This window comes from Phascolarctos cinereus, unplaced genomic scaffold, assembly GCF_003287225.1.
Source record: "Phascolarctos cinereus isolate Bilbo 61053 unplaced genomic scaffold, phaCin_HiC Scaffold_5;HRSCAF=322, whole genome shotgun sequence".
NCBI lineage: Eukaryota > Metazoa > Chordata > Mammalia > Diprotodontia > Phascolarctidae > Phascolarctos > Phascolarctos cinereus.
The window spans coordinates 106,920,069-106,933,337 of NW_027555958.1; the positions used below are offsets into that span (position 1 = coordinate 106,920,069).

At 34.3% G+C, this 13,269-nt stretch overlaps 1 protein-coding gene across 3 annotated transcripts in view; it reads right to left on the reverse strand.

Moving 5' to 3' along the window:
* Positions 1-13,269, reverse strand: part of ADGB (androglobin) — a 196,138-nt gene that overhangs the window by 10,425 nt on the left and 172,444 nt on the right. Inside the window, exons 30-33 of one of the 3 annotated variants that reach the window (XM_078155080.1) lie at positions 10,310-10,363; positions 8,403-8,539; positions 3,040-3,201; positions 1,583-1,676 (exon numbers count right to left, since the gene is read on the reverse strand). In XM_078155080.1, coding sequence (XP_078011206.1) covers positions 1,583-1,676; positions 3,040-3,201; positions 8,403-8,539; positions 10,310-10,363 — 447 coding nt within the window. Of the gene's footprint in view, positions 1-1,582; positions 1,677-3,039; positions 3,202-8,402; positions 8,585-10,309; positions 10,364-13,269 lie in introns of all 3 variants that reach the window. The other 2 variants (XM_020986567.2, XM_020986568.2) reach the window with 2 other exon arrangements.

Genomic DNA, 13,269 nt, shown 5'->3' on the forward strand with positions numbered 1-13,269 from the left:
GGAACTGAAAATCAAAAAAAAAATTAAAGGAGGGTGCTACAGAATGGAAGCTAGAGCTAACAGCAACTGAAGAAAAGCGCTCAACCCCTCACCTTGCAGACAAGATCATTATTATCACCATGATAATAAGGAAAACATTGTGAACCTAAATGCAGACCATATCAACATCCACAAAAAAAGCCACTAGGATGCTGTGAGTTCTGAAGACTGCCATTTAAGGATGAACAGAACCATATTTAGGTTGGAGAGATATTTAGGTTGAAGAAAAAAAGGCATAGACAACACAGAAGAATGATTATCATTGCTCAGTCATATGTGACCCTTTGTGACCCTGTGGATGACAGCACGCCAATACTTTCCATGGGATTTTCTTAGCAAAGATACTGCAGTGATTTGCCATTGCCTTCTCTAATGGATTAAGGCAAACAGAGGCAAAGGGACTTGCATAGGGTAACAGAGCTAATAAGTGTCTGAGACTGGATTTGATCCCAGGTCTTCCTAACTTCAGGCCCAATGTGCACTACCTAGCTGCCTATAGAGGATGATAGTTGTCTTCAAATATCTGATGGGCTGTCAGGAAAAATTAGGAAGATAAATTCACAGAATCTCAGAATTGGAAGAGAGTTGAGTATGGAGGAGGGGTCTATTTACATAATAATTAGTCATGGTCCACTTATGTTATAGGAAAAAAAGTATTTCCTGATGCTATGAACTTACAATAGGTTTCAAATGAGCAATATAAAGTAATGCTTCCCGAAGTAATAATGACTGACTCATTGTATATTTACTAATTTTGGACAGTCCTCTGACATTTTCTAGTATTAAAATCCACATTCACAGCTGTTATCCAGTTTTTTTTTAGTCACATCTGAGTCTCTGTGACCCCATATGGGGTTTTCTTGGCAAAGACATTGCAATGGCTTGCCATTTCCTTCTCCAGCTCATTTTACAGATGAGGTAGAGTTAAGTGACTTGCCCAAGGTCACACAACTAGTAAGAGTCTGAAACCAGATCTGAACTCAGAAGATGAGTCTTTCTGATTCCAGGCCCAGCACTCTATCCACTGGGGTACCTGGTTGCTCCCACATTGACAGAAGTAAGTTTAACTTTATGCAACCAAAGGTGTTATTCACCACCTCAAAGAAAGGTGACTTTTAAGGACAGAAGACTTCCATGGTAGAAAGAGATAGAGTAAACATTTTAAAAACAGTCACAACAGCTAGACTTTAATATTCCTCCTGAAAGTATAAGAGGTGGGGGCAGGGGTGAGGAGGAGTTTAGAACTCTCTGACCAAATCTACATTTGTGGTGTAGTGGAGCTGTCCTTGAAATCCTGAAGCATAAAAGATTTACAATATTTCCTTTATGGTTGAGAAATCTCATTCTGCCCGCTCTCGCTCGCTCACTCTCTCTCTCTCTCTCTCTCTCTCTCTCTCTCTCTCTCTCTCTCTCTCTCTTTCTCTCTCTCTCTCTAACTTTTGCCCATCTACCTTTTTCCCTCTCCATTAAAACTACACTCAAAAGTGCACCAATAATACTCGTGAATGGTGAGACTCATTTGGTCCATGAACAACGTCAGTACCTTCTTCCAGGATCTTAGTCATATCTTTAGGCTCTGCCTCAGCCTCAGATTTCTTAGAGAATTTGTTGATAAACTGTAAGCGAGCTTGAGCAGCCTGTAGAACAAATGTTAGCAGACAAGATCTTTGAAAATGACTGACTATAAATGACTTATAAAGCCTCCAAGAAAAGAAGAAAATGTGAAATTAGCAAAATTATTTTATCTGTGCCTTAGCAAACTGAGGTTTGCTACTAATGTGTTTGATCAAAACACATTAAAACACTGAGCAGTTATTGCTTTTCATACATGGAACCTTTTTTTGTCAGCCAACGAATGAGCAACTCTAATAAATGTATACACTTACATAACATCTTTCTTTTTTAAAATTAATTTGTTTTTAGTTTTCAACATTCACTTCTATAAGCTTTTGAGTTTTAAATTTGCTACCCCTACCTCCCGACCTCTCTCCCCAAAAGAGTGTGCAATCTGACGTAGGTAGAGAACATCTTTCTAAACAGGATTTTATTAAGTAATATAATAACATGTTATTATAATTATAATTTACTAGATTGTAAGCTTCAGTAAGGACAGTACTTATGTCTAAATTGTCTTTGTACCTTTCCCAGTACCTAGTAAAGTGCTTCATACCCAATAAGTGCTTAATAAATTGTTATTGAATGAATTATCTATTGAAACTAGTGTCATTAAATTTGAATGATCAAACTATAGGGATTAAGTATATTAGCAATCAAATATACCTATTAATTGGTCCTATAGTATATTTCAAACATATATACGCCATCAATCTCTTGTCAGTTAAATTTATTATCACCAACAAAGTACCTACTCTATGAATAGAACTACACTAGTCTCTGAAGTAGATAAAATTTTAAATAATATATAACCCCTGTTCTTATGGAGCTTTCCATGATAGGGGGATAGAATACATACAAAAGTAATTATAACAGAAAACATGATAAGTACATGACAGAGGTACAAAGAATTCTATAAATTCTGAAGGGGAGGAGGATTATATAAGAGAGACTGTGAATGTGCATGTGTTCATGTGTTTATAAGGTTCTCTTATGTATCTACAAGTACATGTTTATGCTTCCTTCTTTGGAGAAGAGAATAGTGGAATAGGCATAGCTAGGGCTTTGTAAATGAAAATAAACTTCCAGCCTTTGGGAGAAAGACTACAAAGCCAAAAAGTATCATCAAGAGCTAACTTTTTATGGTTATCAAGCAGACTTAAGGCTGACTACAAGAAGGTTATCATTTGATTAGAAAGGGCAGGAAGGAAGGAGGGAAAAAACAAGTACCTACATAACTGTTATTTGAAAAAGTCACTTATCGAATATTATTAATGTCCTTCAGCCCCTGTCAAGTGTTTGATTATACATTTTTTCCTGCATTTTGTTGCTCTCAGACCACTCCAGAACGAGGACAACTAAAATAACCTTTCCAGCTGTCATTACCTTGATAGATCTGCCTGGCTCTGCAGACTCCCATGCTTGTTTCATTGCTCGGATTTCATCAGTTCTTTCTGTATCCTTCTTAACTTCCAGAATGTCAGTCTCTATCTGTTCAGTGACCAGGCGCAGCACCCAATAAGGTTTATTTGGATCTTGTTGCTGAGCCTAAAATTGAGAATGCGACCAAAAAAAAAAAAAGATGGCTAGATTTATAAGCTTTTAGTGAATGACTGGTATTATCTAATTTCTTTATACTTTTTCATTCTAATTTGTTCTTATGCTCACCTCACAATCAGTAATCTTGGGATTTTTTTAATCACCCATTTATTTCTAGGCCTGTTTCTAATCAATATGGACCAAGTTGGATCAGTGATAGACACAAAATTGATACTTAATGTAACCTGTTGTTACCACATCTGTTTTCTTTTCTAGTATTACTGTACTTGAAATTCAGATGGAAATATATGAAGGAATGGGAAGGGGAACAGTGTGAAATAATGCTATTCTGCTTAACTCCTGTACTGCAAAAATGAAGAGTAGGAAAATAAGGTTCCAGAAAAAATCCCTTGCTTTCAGCACCTGAGAGAACTTTATCTCTGTAGGGCTTGTGAAAACAAACTTAGGATCATAGACTCAGAGCCAGAAGGGGTCTTGGAGTTTATCTAGACTAACTCCCTAGTTTCATAGGTGAAGATAATGAAGTCTAGAGCAGAAAATTCACTTGCCCAAGGTCACACAGGTAGTAAGTGGCAGAACAGGAAACCAGTACAAGGTACTCTGATAAGAAATTCAGTGCACTTCCCACTATACTGAATTGTCCCCTAATTGTCCCTAAAACCCCAAAAGAATTCAGTGAACAGAACATTTCCCTTTAGAAAAAGGTGTAGGTAAACTAGTGAAGAATAATGCATGGAAGAATGATTATAAACTTACTCTCTTTCAACCAGCTAAGTCAAATATGTGCCAGCTTAGCAGAAAGAGATGGATGATATCTAGCTGTAAGTGTATTGCAGAAAGGTATTAAGTTGCTGAACTATAATCTTTTTCCCATCTCTGGAATATGTGTGTACAAGGAATCAAAATAAGTCTAAAAGCACAGAGGTAATATAGGGTTCACAGAGAAGAGAAAAGGTGACTGAACAGAATCTACCATGACTAAAAGACACAATCTTTTCACAACACTTAACTATAGAATTCGATAAGCTATCACAGACTTCCAGATCTAGCATCAGAGTGGTCTAATGAAAAAATATATATATATTATATATATTACATATATATATACTTTGTGTGTGTGCGTGTGTGTGTGTGTATTTTATGTATGTATGTTAAACTGATCTGGGATTTTTCTTGGAAAAAATTCCAGCCAGATGAGATACAAAAAGGAATTCCATTCAAAATGACCAGAGAATGAAAACAGTAGTTCACACTTGAAATATAAAAATTCACAGAGTTGAAATGAGATGTTGGAACTGAATTTATTATTCTTCAGGTGATTTTTTGAAAATCAGGCATGGCAATCAAGATTTTAGACAAGAGAAACATAAAAATAGACGTACTTAAAGGAGTTAATCAAGGAAACCACATTGTGTTTACAGACATCATATATAACATATGTGTGTATGTATGTGTGTATATATATATACATGTATATATATACACACACATACATTCACAAAAAATGCAGGAAATATCATAGCCACTGTTTACTTAGAGGAAAAGTTAATAAAATTGCATGGAATGATACACAAAAAGGTATAATATTTGGGTACCTCAATATGCCCTTATCATACTTAGGATTTTTTTTTTAAAGAAACAAGAAAGAAGTTTGGACCAGAATAGAATTTTAGAAAAGTATTATGGGTTTTTGGTGACTTCTAAGTGGAAATGAAGTAGTATCCATAGTTCTCAGCTTTATGGAAAACCAATAGATAACTGTCATCAATGGAAATTACAATGAGACAACATAACAAAACTTTTGGAATATAGTCAAAGAAGTAATTAGGAAAAATTATGTTTTTAAACACTTCTATCAACAAAAGAGAGAAAGAAGAGATGGATTGGACATACAACTTTTTAAAAATTAGAAAGTCAATGAATAAACCCAACTAAACACAATAAAAAGAAAAAAAAATTACCACACTCAAAAATAATTTAAAAAAAAGAATTCATAACAAATGAAGAGGAAATAAAGTATTAGAAACTATTTTTGCCCAAATGAACACCAACAAAATTGATAACAAATGAAATAAATTTTAACAAAAATGAATAATGCCTAGGTTAAAAGAGAGGAAAAAATCATTTAAATCAATCAACCTCACAAAATAAAATTGAAAGTCACATGCGAACTAACAAAAGAAAAAGAAAATTCAGACACACACTGTTTTACAACAATTCTATCAAGCATTCAAACAACAACTAACTCCAACACCACAAAACTTGCTTGCAGAAATAGAGAAAGAAAAAGTCCTTCCAAAATCTTTCTGGGAGACAAATATTGCAGTAGTGGTGGTACTACATAAACCAATGAGAAATAAAGCAGAGGAAGAAAATAATAGACCAATATCTCTAAGGAATGTCAATGCAAAAATACTGGGCAAAATATTAGCAAAGAGGCTGAAACAACATATTTAACATATTATACCCTATGACCAGAAATGCAGTTAATTCATTATTAGGAGAATTATAATAACAAAAAATAATAAAAATTATATGATTATATAAGTAGATTCAGAAAAGGCTTTTGACAAAATACAATTAGCAAATTTATGTTAAAAACATTAAAAGGATAGATAGACCCTTTCTTAATGTGGTAGAGTCTCTTTCGAAAACCAAGAACAGCCATTATCCATAATGGAGATATGCTAAAGGGCTTTCAATAATATCAAGGGTAAAGCCAGCATTTCCATTATCACCACTACTATTTCATATACTTAAAGAAATACTACATAAATAAAATGAGAAATAGAAATTTCAAGGTAATGATTACAGGCAAAGAAGAAACAAAATTGTTGCATTTTACAAGTGATATGATTTACTGAGAGAACACTAGAGATTCAACTAAAATTAACTGAAACAATGACTTAAAAAAAGTAGCAGGATAAAAAATAAACTCATATAAATCATCAGAGTTGTGCATATTATCTAAAAAATTAGGATGAGATACGGAAAAACCCATTCACAGTAACTAGAGAATACATAAAATATTTGAGAATTCACCTACCAAGACATAAAAATTATATGAACATAACTAGGTAACACTTTCTAAAAATAAAAGACTACATAAATAATGGGGAATATTTAATTAGTCACGTAGGGGCCATGGTAATGCAATAAAATTATAATACTACCAAAATTAATCTACAGGTTCAATGCCATACCAATCAAACTACTAAAGGGTTACTTAACAGGACTATAGAAAGTAATAAAATTCATCTAGAGGAACAAAGGTCAAGAATACCAAAGGGAAATTTAAAAAATAATGAGAATAAAGGGGACTTAGTAAATGTTTAGCACTCCTTTAACTAAAAATGACATGGTACATGTATATCTTATTTTATTTTTCATGTGAATAAATTAGGAAACCTAGGTCTCATACATTATGATTATTGCTACTATCAGCAAAGGAGAGCAGTTGATCTAAGGGCAACAGCTTTTGCCAATAATCCTAAAGAAAACTTTAACTTCTTATTCTGAGGCTGCCAGTAGAAAGCACATAAAAGTAAGAAGAGCCTGAAATTTTTAGCTAAAATTTATCCTGGTACATACACTGGGTTGCAGAAACAAAGAGAGAGAATAAGAGAACTTAAGTGAGCCTCTTTGTAGCAGATTCTAGGGTCTAGGATTTTTCTTGATGGTTTCCCCAGAGTCTTTTTGTTATCATGAAATGACATCAGGCTGTGCTATAAGAAGCCTGAGGTCTTGTCAGAGAGATTACCTAAGGGCTAGTTATAAGTGTGCCATGCAGTAAACATAAGCTGCACTCATCACAAAGCTAAGTCTTTTCAGTTCAATGAACATTTATTGAACACTTAATATGTACAAAGTACTATATTAGATGATGAGATGTGGCTGGGGTGGGAGGGGTGAGGGGGACAGGAAAGAGAGGTTGTTGCAAACCTATGATTTCACTGGTGTGAGGAACCCTCAGTTTGGAAACGTGATCAACAGAAATGTGATTTGTCTGTAACCCACTATCTTAGAGAGTACTATCTGAACATACTGCGTGGTTAAGTTACTTGTCCATAGCACCAGCTAGTATATGGCAAGGGCAGAACTTGAATCCAAGTGCTTCTGAGTACAAGACCCCAGACCATTATACACTGTCATGTGGAAAGCATGATTGTACAAATAAAACAGTCCTTTATCTTGAGTAGCTTAGATTTTTCTTTAGGGATATAACATGTATGCAGGTAAGCAAAATAAAAGGAATTTTAATGGAAAATACACTAGCAACTAGAGGTAAGAGTAAGTGGTAGCACTTGAACTGAGTCTTGAAGGAAAATAGAAATTCTGAAACATAGAGATCAGCAAGGAGTATATATTGTAGGTATGGGGCAGGAGTGGGGATGGAGCATGGCTTGTGGAAAGTCATGAAGATGGGTCTAAGGCCATGAATGTTGAGTCTAAGGACCAGATACTAATTTAGCTTTAGAATACATAAAGGAGAGTAATGAGTAAGGTTGTAAAGAAAGATAAAATAAGGTTATGGAGCAGTTTAAAGGTCAGACTGAGAAGTTCATATTTTATTGTAAAAGCAACAATGAACCATGGGGTTTTAGTAGGAGAGTGATATTGTCAAAATTGTCTTTTGAAGAATATATTCTAGCATCTGTGGATGAAAGGGAGGAGAAATTGGAGGGACTTATCAGGGGAAACACTTAAGAAATCATTCCCATTAGGTAATTTATGAATTTTTGTTTGCTTGCTTTGCCAAAGAGGAATTTCTCTTTTCAGGTAAAATTTACAATTTAATTATATGCAATTTTCCTGTAAAATTTCCTGTAAAAGGGTCCATTTTTATTGAAAACCTAAACCAATATTCTTAATTCTGGCTTTAAGTAAAACTGTGATCTGGAGGAAATTTTTCTTTGGCACTGACTCTTGCTTTCATTCCTCAAGGCCTGTCCTCACTATCCTGGTACTCTTGTGTTGCTTCTCAGTGGCTCATGGCATGCAGAAACAATTTGCTAGAACATGAGCAGTACATGTACATGTATAATTTAGTTCCTCTATTTTGAAAACTGGAATTATGACAGCTATAGGGAATTTACATATGTGATTCCAGAATTCCTGTCTATGAGAGGCCAAACATTGTCAAAATCCACATTTCATAAAATTATTCAAATAAGGAATATCATTCTTACCTGAGGTTCAACTTTAGGTGCCACTTTTTCTTTAGCTGCCTTCTCTTTTTCTGCCTTGTCAGCTCCTTTATCTTTACCTTTTCGAGTTGTTTTGGCAGTAGGTGTGGTTTTTTGCCCATCAGTGGAGCCATGGGCATCTGAAAATCCCATTGAAATTAATTCTTCATGTTTTTCTGAATGTGCTACAAAGTTATATACGGTTGAAATTGAAAAATGTTGGACAAATGAAATCAATGCAGCTAGGCTAAGAAGGAAAACTCAATTAAGTAAAGCTTTGCATCAAATATTTCTAATGTCTAAAATATATAAGATATTAATGGTGATATATACATATATATGTATGTACATATATTTGAAAAAGAATCCTTCCTAAGCTAAATGAATTGAAGTACATGAATGTAATGAAATGCTACAGAATAATATGAAATTATGAATATGGAAAATACAGAGAAGTATGAGAAGACATAAACTGACGCAAAATAAAATAATCAGTCACAAAAACATTAAGCACAGTTATTAGCAATGATAAAAGTCGAAAATGAACACTGTGACATTATAATGACAAATCTTGGCCCTAAAGATGAATTGGAGAGAGAATGCATCTTTCTCTCTTCATTACAGATAGAAAGACTGTGTATATAGTACACTTTCTATAATAATGTCAGTCTTGGCTGATATATATGTGTTAAATTTGCCAAACTATGTTTTTCCCTTTTAAAATTTTTTTGGTAAAAGATATCTCTGGGAAGGGAACAGAGGAGGGGTATATTTAGAAACGATGGTGACATAAAAAAACCAACAAAGATAAACACACATTTTAGAAAAAGAATATCCATTCCCTAATAGATAAATGATTAAAGTATATAAACAAATCTTATAACAAGACATAAATAATTAACAACCATACGAAATTTTCCTCCAAATCACTATTGAGAGAGGCTAAAATCATAATAAATCTGAAGTTTCACTTCATTCCAAGCAAACTGGCAAAAATGACAAAGAAATATTTAAATTTAGAGGGACTATGGGAAGATATGCACATGAATATATTATTGGTGAAACTGTTAATTGATTCAACCATTCTAGAAAGAAATTTGTAATTCTGTGGCGGGGGGGGGGAATGACTGTCCATATCCTTTGATTCAGAAATCGCATTGCTGGGCAATGTCAAAGATAAACAGAAAGGTCCAATATATACATACATAACATATACATACATATTCATAATAGTAGTTTTGTGAATGCATGTGCATGTGCACACATGTTGGGAGTAGCAAAGAATTGGAAACAAAGTGGATGATCATCAACTGAGGATGGCTAAGCAAATTGTGGTATAAATGAATGCAAAGGAATATTATTATGCCATAAGAAACAATGAATTTAAAGAATTTAGAGAAACTGGGACAGACTTGAATCAAATGATTCTAAGTGAAGTAAACAGAAACAACAAAGCAATATATAGAATGACTACAATAATGTAAAGGAAAGAACAAGAAAATAAAAGAGAACAATGTATAACAATGACCAGTTTTGGCCTTGAAGAAGAGATGAAGGAATTAACCTGTGCTTTAGAAACAAAACACATAGGAAGACAGGCAGGTTAACATGTTGTTGGAGCTGTGAATTGGTTCAGTCATTTTGGGAAAACAATCTGGAATTAAGTTTTGGTAATGCCCCCTTGCCCAGCATAAATTGCATGCTCCCCTTACCACCACCCTTCTTCTGTTGATATTCATGGAGCATTCAGGGAACATTAAATGTTCCTAAACATTTAAATTTTAATGCTCAGCAATGAACGAGACTATAGTAATAAACCTCCTCTGTGCTACAATGTCCTTTTCCTAAAAGAAAAAATGTGGGAAAGAAAAAGAATAGGGATTCTGAAGATGGGCCCATAACAGACATACCAGATTCTGGAACAGGGTTTCCTTTTTTCTTCTTGATTATTACTTTAGGCTCTTCTGCAGGGGGAAACAAAAACAAAAAAATGCAAGGCAAGCAGCACTCCTCAGCCATTTAGACAACAACTCATAAGGAAAAAGGGCCCCCCCCCCAATCTGTTTAAAATAGAATTGAATTGTTTCAGCATAACCCAATAACTCTTGGTTAAGTGCTGAGAACTCCAAAAGGCCACGAAATACAAATAGACAAAACAGACCTAGGAGAAAAAATTCTATGAGTTGACATGGATCCCTGAAAAGTTAAATAACTCTGTATTGTCTGTTTATGTAGGAAATACACATGAAGTGTCAACTCACACCTCAAGATGCAGGACCACAAATATCTTCCTGTAATATCAGTGTACTACTCTTGCTGTCTGCTGGGTGTGGTATCTTTGTTGGACGTGTTATACCCCTGGGCTAGTGATTATGGCTGAGCACAGACTACTGGTCCTGTGGTGACTCTAGTGCAGATAATTTCTGCTGGCCTTGGATACACTGCTCAAATGTTTCAGGGCATTGCCATTGCAGATGTCACTCTCCTGGTATTTTAGTCTCAACTGCATATTTCTATAGTTGCTACTTGGGTACATAGGTTCTGCTAAGAATTGTTCCTTGCTGTTATCTTCTGAGTTCATCTCTTCAAAGCTTCTGTCTCCTAAGGCATAATGAATAAAAGTTCATCCTGTTGAAAGGCTAAAAGCTTTTTAGTGACAGCCATCACACCCATCTTAACAAAAGCCAGGCAGAGTGTCTCAAGGCTAAGAACAGGTCTTTCCTTTTCTATGCCTATGTCTGGGCCAAAATGAAAGCCCTCTGATACAGATTAACTATCTAATTTAGAATTAAATACTCCTGAGGTCAAAGAGATAGAAAGAGATTAAAATAACTGCAGACAACATAAAATACTTGGGAGTCTACTTGCCAAGACAAACTCAGAAATATATGAATACAATTAGAAAACAATTTTCACACAAAGTCATAAATAATAAACAATTGGAAAAACACCAATTGCTCATGGATAGGCTGAGCCAATATAATAAAAATGACAATTCTAACTACATTAATTCACTTATTCAGTGTCAAAGCAATCAAATTACCAAAAATGATTTTGCAGAGTTAGAAAAAATAATAACAAAATGCATCTTGAAGAAGAAAAGTTTAAGACTATCAGAGGAATCAATGAAAAAAAAATTGTGAAGGGAAGTGGCCCACAAAATGTACTACAAACAATATGATACTAGCTAAGACATAGAGTGGTGGATCAGCGGAATAGATTCAGTACACAACACACAGTAATAAATTATTCCAAAATAATCTAATATTTTATAAATGAAAATAGCCAAGCTTTTGGGGCAAGAACTCATGATTTGACAAAAATTACTGGAAAAACTGGAAACCAATTTGGCAAAAACTAGACCAACATCTCACAAAATCTACCAAGGTCAAAATGGGTACATGATTTAAACGTAAAGGATGACATCATAAGCAAATTAGGGGAGCATGGAATATTTTACCTGTCAGATCTATGGAAGAGGGAAGAATTTAGGACCAAATAAGAGATGGACAGCATTATGGGATGTCATACGGATTATTTTGATTACATTAAATTAAAAGGGTTTTGCACAAACAAAACCAATGCACCTAAGATTAGAAGGAAAGTAGAGAACTGGGGGGAAATCACCAGAAATTTCTCTTTGATAAAAGCCACATTTCTCAAATATATAGAGAAATGAGTCAAATTTATAAAAATACAAATTATTCCCCAACTGACAAACAGTCAAAGGATATAAACAGGCAATTTTCAGAAGAAGAAATTAAGGCTATTTATAGTCATTTGAGAAAAAATATTCTAAATCACTATTGATTACAGAAATGCAAATTAAAACAACTCTGAGGTACCATCTCATACCTATTAGTCTGCCTAATATGACAGAAAAAGAAAATGACAAATGTTAGAGAGGATGTGGAAAAATTGGGACACTAATGCACCACTGGTGGAATTATAAACTTATCCAACCATTTTGGAAAGCAATTTGGAACTATGCCTAAAGGGCCATAAAACTGTCTAGACCCTTTGATCTACCAGTACCACTGCTAGGTCTGTATCCCAAAGAGATTAAGGAAAAAAAAAAAGGAAAAGGACCTATTTGTACAAAATATTTATAGTAGCTCTTTTTGTGGTGGGAAAGAATTGGAAACTGAGGGCATGCCCATGAGTTGGAGAATGACAGAACAAGTTGTGGTATATGATTGTGTTGGGATACTATTGTGCTATAAGAAATGATGAGCAGTATGCATCAGAAAAACCTGGGAAGATTAACATGAACTGAAACAAGGTGAAGGGAGCAGACCCAGGAGAACATTGCACACAAATAACAGCAATATTATACAATGATCAACTTTGAATGACTTTGCTACTCAGAGCAATACAATGATCCAAGACAATTCCAATGGAGTTATGATGAAAAATGCTTATCCACCTCCAGATAAAGAACTGATTAAGCCTGAATACAGGTCAAAGTACATTTTTTACTTTTCTTTTTATTTTTTGTCTATGTTCTCTTTTGAAATATGGCTAAGATGGTAATATGTTTTATATTACTTTACATGTATAATCTACATCAAATGGTTTGTCTTCTCAAGGCGAGGGGAAGGGGAGGAGGGAGAGAATTTGAAACTCAAAATTTTAAGAAACAAATGGTTCATTTTTTATATATAATTGAGAAAAAATAAGATATTCTTTAAAAAATACTCCTGAGATTCTCCTTGACATAATATGAGTTTGAACAAGAAAAAAAAGAGCTAAAGATAGAGCTGAGGACAATGTTCTTTACCTACCTATCCCTCATTCCTTCTCTATTATACTTATCTATCAGCAGAAAAACCTATATACTTAAGGTAACTAAAACTTTAGTATCTCTACA